Source organism: Trifolium pratense, linkage group LG5 (genome assembly GCF_020283565.1).
Source record: "Trifolium pratense cultivar HEN17-A07 linkage group LG5, ARS_RC_1.1, whole genome shotgun sequence".
Lineage (NCBI taxonomy): Eukaryota > Viridiplantae > Streptophyta > Magnoliopsida > Fabales > Fabaceae > Trifolium > Trifolium pratense.
Window position 1 is genome coordinate 7,371,472 of NC_060063.1, and position 9,177 is coordinate 7,380,648.

At 38.3% G+C, this 9,177-nt stretch overlaps 1 protein-coding gene across 2 annotated transcripts; it reads left to right on the top strand.

Moving 5' to 3' along the window:
• The first annotated feature begins 349 nt into the window (after positions 1-349).
• On the top strand, positions 350-8,415 carry LOC123887338. 2 transcript variants are annotated; one of them, XM_045936641.1, is made up of 3 exons: positions 824-1,533; positions 1,930-2,728; positions 7,734-8,415. In XM_045936641.1, exons 1-3 carry the CDS (start codon positions 858-860, stop codon positions 8,227-8,229), a joined length of 1,971 nt encoding a protein of 656 aa, XP_045792597.1. In that variant the 5' UTR covers positions 824-857; the 3' UTR covers positions 8,230-8,415. The 2 variants fall into 2 exon arrangements, with proteins under 2 accessions (XP_045792596.1, XP_045792597.1); XM_045936640.1 differs by having other exon boundaries at positions 350-2,728.
• The last annotated feature ends 762 nt before the right edge of the window (positions 8,416-9,177 follow it).

Sequence of the window (9,177 nt, forward strand, 5' to 3'; positions counted from 1 at the left end):
TGATAAATTATGTAATAAAGTAGTTAATGAAATTTGTATCTATATTTTGTAAATTTCATAGAATTTTTTTTTCACTTGGCTTTGACTTTATTTACAAACTAGATAACTCAATTTGTCAGGATTCGTAGATGTTGAAGATTCTCACACACAATAATATTGGTTAGTTTAACTCCATTGTTTTCTCTAAATAAAAATTATGAATATCATTATATTGTTGCCATTTAAATTATTTCTTTTACTGATTTGAAAATGCATGTGATGAATTGTAGGTAGGAAAGTTCAATTCGTTTTCAACCTAATTCTTTAGATTGTCGAATTATTTGTTTTGTTGCGATTGATGTATGTAATGAACCCACCAAATTGGATAGGCCCAAATAAGAGTTAGTCAACTTCAGCCCAAGAAATGAGACTATGTGAAGGAATGAGTTACTATTAATACTATAATAGGGTTATTTTGTGAGTTATGTGAATTGTGAAGTTTGTTATTCTCTCCCTCTAAACTCTCTATGTTCACATCTTGTATCCTTCCACTCACTAGAGTTGGATTTAATTTCCAGAAAATTCAATACAATTTCCCTTGTCCTTATCCTTTCAATTTTAGTATCATTACATTGGTGCTTTCATTGTCACCATGACAGAGCATAGATTGATGAGTGATGCTCAATTTAAAGAAAGGGTAGAACGCCGCAATAAGCGATTAGATCGAATTGATTTCTTATTGGAAGCGCTACTCCAAAAGCAGAATGGTTCGAAGAGCTCTTTCCGTGGTGCGATGAACTCGTGAGACCCTACGACAACCATTCCGTTCTAATCACAGATCCCATGTTGCTGAATCATCAAGAAAATTTAAACAGAGCATGGCAGAATTGTCACGAGAAAATCCAATTGCAAAACCGTCGACGCCATATTTGGACAGCTTGGTTGCAAATTTTCCTATAATTGCTGCTGATATCGACAAATCATCTACTGCTAATGCGCAGAGGAATAAAGAAATCCCACGAGCAGATGAGTTTATGGTTCAAAGTGAACCAAAATCCATGGTGAATACAATCGGTGATTGCATCGGGAAAATCGTAGAATCGCCGTTGAACAAAGCTCTTCCAGTTACGACAATATTTTCCTCTTCCCAGGACTTGATTTCTACGCATTTCTTCCCTAATGAAGACTCTGCAATATCTGACTCAGAGCATGCCGATGCCATCAACAAGGATGTTGTGAGAAATCAAGGTTTGTCTTTGCACTGTGAAATTCCTCCTGCGTTGCATTTTATGACTATAGGGAATAAACAAGCTAGTTGTCTGGGACCTAAGTTTCAATTGCACTGTGATAAAATTTTGGAGGAGAACACATTGGTGTCATTGACTGCCTCAATTAAAACATGCCTATCTTATGTTCGACAAAATGTCCCAACACATTCACCACCACCAAAACCACCAGATTGTGCATTATTGAACCCTCTACTATCACTTGAACCACCTAATAGTGTAGCCGTTGAGAACCGCTTAATGTTTCCACCGCCGCCAAAACCACCAGGTCACGGTTTTCAATTGACCCAAGGGGAATTGCAAGTGACGCGGGCAACCGCTGTTCTTCCACCACCTCCTGAGCCTCCCGATGTAGAACACATAGTGGTGGTTTTGCAGGGATTTGCTACACTTATATTTCCTTGTTTGACTGGCTTAAGGAGCTTGTGTCGAAATGGATATCGTGTGACTGACTCGATACTTGAGAGCTTGAGCAATTTGTCTCAACTTGTGATTCTTCATAAATTTGACAACAAATTTTATACCATAGTTTCCATATTAATAATGAAGTTAGTGCATGCAAGAACCCAGTGGAATTTTCTAAAGGTTAGTAATCAATACAGTGGGAAAGGAAATGTTAATTTGGATGAGATGTACGTTTCTTATGGAAATAGGGGTCCACCAGCAGTAGTCAATTACACTCTACATGACTTATTATCATTTCATGCATATGGAGCTAATATCAATCAAAATAAAGAAATGTGTGTGGAAGCCTTGCAACATTTGAAAAGCTTCTGCCCTTTTGTTGATAATCTCAAACTAGATATAACTTGCATTAATGCAATAACTTCTTGTTTCTCAAGATTTGAGTATAGCAACTCAGAGAGTTGGCACTTGGGTAGGGAAGCCAAAGTTGATGTAGGCTGGTGGATAAAATATCTTTCGGTTTTGAGGATTGACAATTTTCAAATAGTCATAACAATTGGAAACTCTACATTCTTTGTATTCTATTTGTCTGATATTCACTTTAGCAATTACCATGTATGTCATGATGTGGAGCTTGTCAGCACTGTGGCGTTTTCACATGCAAAGGGTTCTCTTCAAATCCCCAATGAGTCACTAGATACAAAGATGAGACATCAAGCAACTCAATTATGTGGCAACACAATCCAATTAATTGAGAAGCTTCATGCTACTTTAAATACAGCTGTGTTATTACATAATTGTGGGGTATGTGACATGTCTAAGATGATTTTAGATTGTTCTAATTTTCTAATTGTGGGGTATATCAAAACTGGTGTATTAGAGAGAAAAGTATTGCTATCTTTTGAGCTTGTTCCTAAATGTTGGATGGTTGTGATGATACAAGTAGATTATGGAGATTTTGATTTTATGAGATTGAATGGTGGTTGTGCCGCCTACTGTGTTTTGAAGTTGAAGAAAAGAGACATCACCTCCTATTCAAGTTCAGCTGTGCTTAGTCAATTTTAATAAAAGGAATAAAGAAATTCATGAATGGCAAAGTTGTGTGTTTCATTCATACTGAGAAGCTTTATTTATACAGCATATGTACAAACTAACATTACCAAAAAAAATCAGCAGCTAGTTATGTAAATGAGATATTCTAGGAGCTAAATATGTACAGGAAATATTCTAGAGGAAAATATGATATTCTAGAAGATTTTAAGCAATCACATGCTGATATGTAGCTAATTATCCCAATACTCCCCCTCAAGTTGGAGCATGAAGATTCCGAATGCCCAACTTGCGAAGAAGAAATTGAAATTGTTGCTTCCCGAGGGCCTTTGTGAAGATATCTGCCAGCTGCTCATGTGTGCGAACGTGAAAGGTGACAATGTTTCCTGCTTGAATTTGATCTCGCACAAAGTGGCAATCAATCTCTATATGTTTGGTACGTTCATGATATACAGGATTTGCTGCAATATGGAGAGCTGCTTGACTGTCACAGAACAAACGCATAGACATGGAATGATGAACACCTAGAGACTTTAACAAGGATTTGAGCCAAATGAGCTCACAACTGGTAGTAGCCACAGAGCGATATTCGGCCTCAGCTGACGACCGAGAAACAGTAGGCTGCTTCTTAGTCTTCCAAGAAATCGGAGAGGACCCTAACATAATAAAGTAGCCAGTAATAGAGCGACGAGTCAAAGGACAAGTTGCCCAATCTGAATCACAATAAGCAGTAAGGCGTAAAGCACTGTCCTTAGAAAGAACAAGGCCTTGTCCAGGATGGCCTTTTAAGTAGCGAAGGACACGAAGTGCAGCATTCCAATGGTCTTCTTTAGGGATTTGCATAAATTGGGCAAGAGTGTGAACAGCATAACAAAGTTCTGGTCGAGTAATAGTGAGATAAATCAAGCGGCCAACTAGTCGTCTGTAACGATCCGGGTGAGCACAAACTGGACCTGTAGCAAGAGCTAGCTGGTGGTTTTGTTCCATAGGAAAGTCACAAGGTTTTGCTCCAAGTAAACCGGATTCAGAGATAATATCAAGCGCATATTTACGCTGAGAAAGAAACAAACCTTCAGGTCCTCGTGCTACCTCAATACCAAGGAAATACTTTAACACACCAAGGTCTTTCATGTGAAAGCAAGTACTTAGATAAGCCTTGAAATTAGAAATTGCATTAGAGTCATTTCCTGCAATGATCAAGTCATCAACATATACAAGAATATGAAGAGTGTGATTGTCTTTTTCATAGGAGAATAATGAATAATCAGCGTAAGACTGAACAAATCCAAAGGACTTCAAGGCAGAAGTAAGTTTAGAAAACCAGTTACGAGGGGCCTGGCGAAGACCATAAAGTGATTTCCGAAGACGACATACTCTTCCATGAGAAGCACCAGAAAACCCAGGAGGAAGAGACATGTATACCTCCTCGTCCAGATCACCGTGTAGAAAAGCATTGTGAACATCCATTTGATGGAGTTCCCATCCACGGACAACAGCTACTGCAAGGAAAACTCGAACAGATACCATCTTAGCGACAGGGGCAAAAGTCTCATTGAAATCAATACCTTCAACTTGATTGTTACCAAGAACAACAAGGCGTGCTTTGTGACGTTCTATTGTGCCATCAGAGTTGTACTTGATTTTATACACCCACTTAGAACCAATAGCCTTCTTTCCAGGTGGTAAATCTTCGATGGTCCATGTACCATTATTTTCAAGTGCTTCTATCTCTTTGCGCATGGCATCACGCCATTGAGGATCACGGACAGCTTCAGAAAAACATCTTGGCTCATGTCCTACAGTTACAGCAGCTAGAAAACGAGCATGGGAAGCAGAAAAATGTTTGTAAGTGACATAATTAGCTATAGGATAAGGTGTACCTGAGGACGAGGATTGAGCCGATGAAGCAGAGGGGGGGTCTAAGCAGTGTGCCGTATAACAAACATGATCTCGCAATCGCACTGATTGTTGGCGTTCTCGTGAACTACGCCGTATGTTATTTTCACATGATGCAATAGGACATGTGGTATCATCAACAATGACATTAGCCGGTGCTTCCGATGTAATAGGGTCACTCCCCCTTTCTTTAATAGGTTTAGTAGCTAACAACTCATTTGTCCCACTACATGTTGGTTCACCAAGTGATGTGGAAGTTACATAATCCATATCATAAACAGCAGGGTGTGTAGATTCAGTAGCATTAGGATTAGAAGTAGAAGGTTGACTATAGGGAAAATTATTCTCATAAAAAACAACATCACGAGAAATAAAGAAATCATGAGTTTCAATGTCATATAATCTCCATCCCTTCTTCCCGTGAGGGTACCCAACAAAGATACACTTTCGGCTACGAGCGGCAAACTTGTTTCGGTCACGGGGAATCTTGGAAGCAAAGCACAGACATCCAAAAGTTTTAATGTGATTATAGATAGGAGGATGACTAAAAATAATTTCATATGGGGTTTTACCTTGAAGTATTGGGGTAGGGGTACGGTTGATAAGATAACCAGCCGTAAGAACACATTCACCCCAAAACTCAATAGGTAAGTTGGCTTGAAATCGGAGTGCACGAGCAACATTGAGAATATGTCGGTGTTTCCGTTCAACTCGTCCATTTTGTTGCGGGGTTCCAACACAAGATGTCTCAAATAGAATACCACGTTCAGCCAAATAATGTCGGAGGGATGTGAATTCTGTCCCATTATCACTTCGAATACATTTTACCTTCTTACTAAATTGGGTTTGAGTCATTGCACAAAAATTCTTAATTAAGTTTGCAACTTCTGACTTATTAGCCATCAAGTAAATCCAAACACCTCTAGAACAATCATCAACAATAGTTAAAAAATAAGAAGCACCACATGAAGAGGAAACACTATATGGACCCCATACATCACAATGAATCAACTCAAATAATTCAATTTTATTACTTGAACTAACAGGAAAAGATACACGAGTTTGTTTTGCTTTAAAGCAAATATCACAAGGCTCATCTTTATTTTTTCGACAATCACTAATGCTAACTAAAGGAAGTAAACCAATTATTTGTGGAGATGGATGACCAAGTCGTCGATGCCACACTTGATAAGAATCAACTTCAGCTGCATGACATAGGTGAGTATTTGGCACCACCGAACGAAACAAATAGACCCCATCCCTTTCTTCACCCACTCCAATCACCATCCTCGAAGTGCGGTCCTGTATCACACACAGCTTGTCAGTTAAAGTGACTACACAATTTAAATCTTTGATCAATTGTGCAAAAGATATTAAATTGCAAGTCAGACGAGGAACATATAAAACATGGTTAATTGTCATATTTTCACCAAGAACTATTGTCCCTTCTTGTACAGCATTTGTATGTGTTCCATCAGGCAACACAACAGGAGAAGGAAAAATATTTGAGAGATTTTGGAACAATCTCTTGTCACCAGTCATATGGTAAGAAGCTCCTGTATCCAAAATCCATGGAGAAAAAGACTTACCCGTCAGCTTTTCATTTGAAGTGTTGTTATTATTGTTATTTAAACTTTTGAACATATTCAAAATGGTTTCCCATTGATCATCTGTCAAAGCTGGACCCACTGCATTTCTGTCGTGGTGTGTCAAGGCAGGTTGAGTGGTGACAGAATTTGGTGCAAATTGAGCAGCATTGGCGAAACCAATAGGAGCTTTGCCGCGCCCTCGGCTTGTGCCAGAATCAATACCTTTGCCTTTGAAGTTACCTTTACTACTTCCCCGCCCATTATTCCACCACTCCGGATAACCAATGATCTTGAAGCAAGAAGATACATCATGGTTTGATTTCCCACAATTTGAGCAGTTAGATTTATCACTTACTTTCGTTCCACTATGAGAAGAAGAACCGCCATGGACAGCAAAAGCAACCGCCTCAGTTCGTGCATCACGCCCTTTCGTCATATGCTTGTGGCGTTCCTCCTGTACCACCAACGCATACACACGATTCAGTGAAGGAAGCGGATCTTGAGCGATGATGTTGGAACGAAGCGTCCCGTACATTTCGTCGTCCAATCCCATAAGGAACTGGTGAACTTGCTCATCCTGACGTTCCTTGCTCAGATCAGCAGCCCATTTGCAAGTACACTTCCCACAAGAGCAAGCTCTTATTGTTGTATATGTAGACAACTCATCCCAAATCTTCTTTAGGTGTCCATAGTATGCAGCAATACTCTGACCATTTTGGTTACAGCGAGCCAGATCTGACCTCAATTGAAGGATTCGAGGCCCGTTGCCAACAGAAAATCGTTGATGTAGATCATCCCACAACTCCTTCACTGTATCATAATAGGTAATAGTAGAGCGAAGGGAGGATTCAATAGATTGAATAATCCAACCTACAAGCATGGAGTTAACACTCCACCAATCTTCGATCTCGCTCGCATCGGCATTTGGTTGTGTCACAGTACCGTTCAAGAAACCCAGTTTGCGTTTTGCACGGAAGGCATTGCGCATACTGCTCTCCCATTCATGATAGTTATTTCCCTTCAATGTCACAGGGCAGATATTCATGCCAGGATGATCAGAAGGGTGCAAATAGAATGGTGAGGTTGGATCGACACCAACATGTTTCTTTGCGTTCGAACCCCCACTTATATGCTTCGATTCATTCTCTGCATCATTGATGTTGTTCTTCTCGTTGTCGCCGTCGTGATTATTTCCAGCCATGGTATGTTGTTCAATACCGGCAGGAAAAGAATAGCAGCGGAAAGAAAAAATAAAATTAAATTGGGGTTTTTGCAACCCGCTCTGATGCCATAATAAAAGGAATAAAGAAATTCATGAATGGCAAAGTTGTGTGTTTCATTCATACTGAGAAGCTTTATTTATACAGCATATGTACAAACTAACATTACCAAAAAAAATCAGCAGCTAGTTATGTAAATGAGATATTCTAGGAGCTAAATATGTACAGGAAATATTCTAGAGGAAAATATGATATTCTAGAAGATTTTAAGCAATCACATGCTGATATGTAGCTAATTATCCCAATAAATTTAATTTGATTCACTATTACTTATGGACTACTCATCTTTCTATTTGGTTGTCTAAATTCAATATTCAAGGGAACATTGGTGATAGTTATGGTCTTTGTGTGCTGGTGGAACATGTTTTATTTTATCACTTGTGTGCAAACTTTGAAGGCCTCAATGGTGAAAACAAGTGTGAAAATGAAGGTTGTATTTTGGATATTGTTGCAACACATGTGGAGTATTTTTTTATGAGCCACAAGAAGTTCCACAAGCTGTTTGGATTTTGGTTATGGCTGCTAGGTGATAATCTTATTTTTCTTACTACGCAGTCTAAGAAATGGGAACCGGGTGGTGATGGTTATTACTTCCATGCCGAGGATTCTTTGCAATTCAAGCAATGGGATCCGGGTAAAATTTGTGTGGTGATCAATTTTTTCAACCTTGAGGACAAGGTTGGTTTTAAAGGGGAAGGTATTGTAATGAACCCACCAAATTGGATAGGCCCAAATAAGAGTTAGTCAACTTCAGCCCAAGAAATGAGACTATGTGAAGGAATGAGTTACTGTTAATACTATAATAGGGTTATTTTGTGAGTTATGTGAATTGTGAAGTTTGTTATTCTCTCCCTCTAAACTCTCTATGTTCACATCTTGTATCCTTCCACTCACTAGAGTTGGATTTAATTTCCAGAAAATTCAATACAATTTCCCTTGTCCTTATCCTTTCAATTTTAGTATCATTACAATGTAAGTCAATTTTGTTGGTAAGAAATTAATTAATACTTTACTATTTAGTTTCTTAATTTATTATGTATTTGAATGTGTAGATATTCAATTGACAAAACTCAACAACTCATGGCTCAATTTGTTTGCAAATGGTTGAAGAGTAAAAACAACAAGAGTGTCAAATGCAAGTGGTTGAAAAATTAAAGCAACAAGATCATCAAGAAAACGAAGAAAAGATGACAAAATGAATGAAATTGAAAACAAAATATAAATATAGCTTATGTTTAATGTGTGATTTTTTGGGTACAAATTACTTAAGAATTTGATTTTATTTGTTTTTGTTTTGTTTCAAGAATGATTTGTTTAATGAATATTCACATCAGTTGTCTTGAAAAAACAATGTAAAGTCTATAAATTCAATGTAAATGATACACATTTTACATTCATTATACATAAATCAGGTCATTGTTGTTTCCGAGGTTCAAAATCATTAAAATTAATTTTTAGCCACCGAAGAGATTACTGGATTAAGTCGCGGATCGATACGCTCTCTTTAAGACGTTTCGCGGCACTGCCCAAAATTGTGCAAGGCAGACGATCAACCACGAAGTCCCCAGGATAAAACAGCTCAGTTCTACTGATACCGATAAATACTGCACTGTAGATATCGGGCAAGAATTACACCCTCAATTATGGTACTAAAACCATTGCGCTATGGTTTTAAGTCCATTCTAATATATG

What these genes read in the sequence shown, in the direction of transcription:
- LOC123887338 (XM_045936640.1), top strand. Translation starts at nt 858, where the DNA reads ATGGCAGAATTGTCACGAGAAAATCCAATTGCAAAACCGTCGACGCCA. An exon ending in AGTTCAGCTGTGCTTAGTCA is followed by an intron (nt 2,729 to 7,733) that starts ATTTTAATAAAA and finishes TTATCCCAATAA; the next exon opens with ATTTAATTTGATTCACTATT.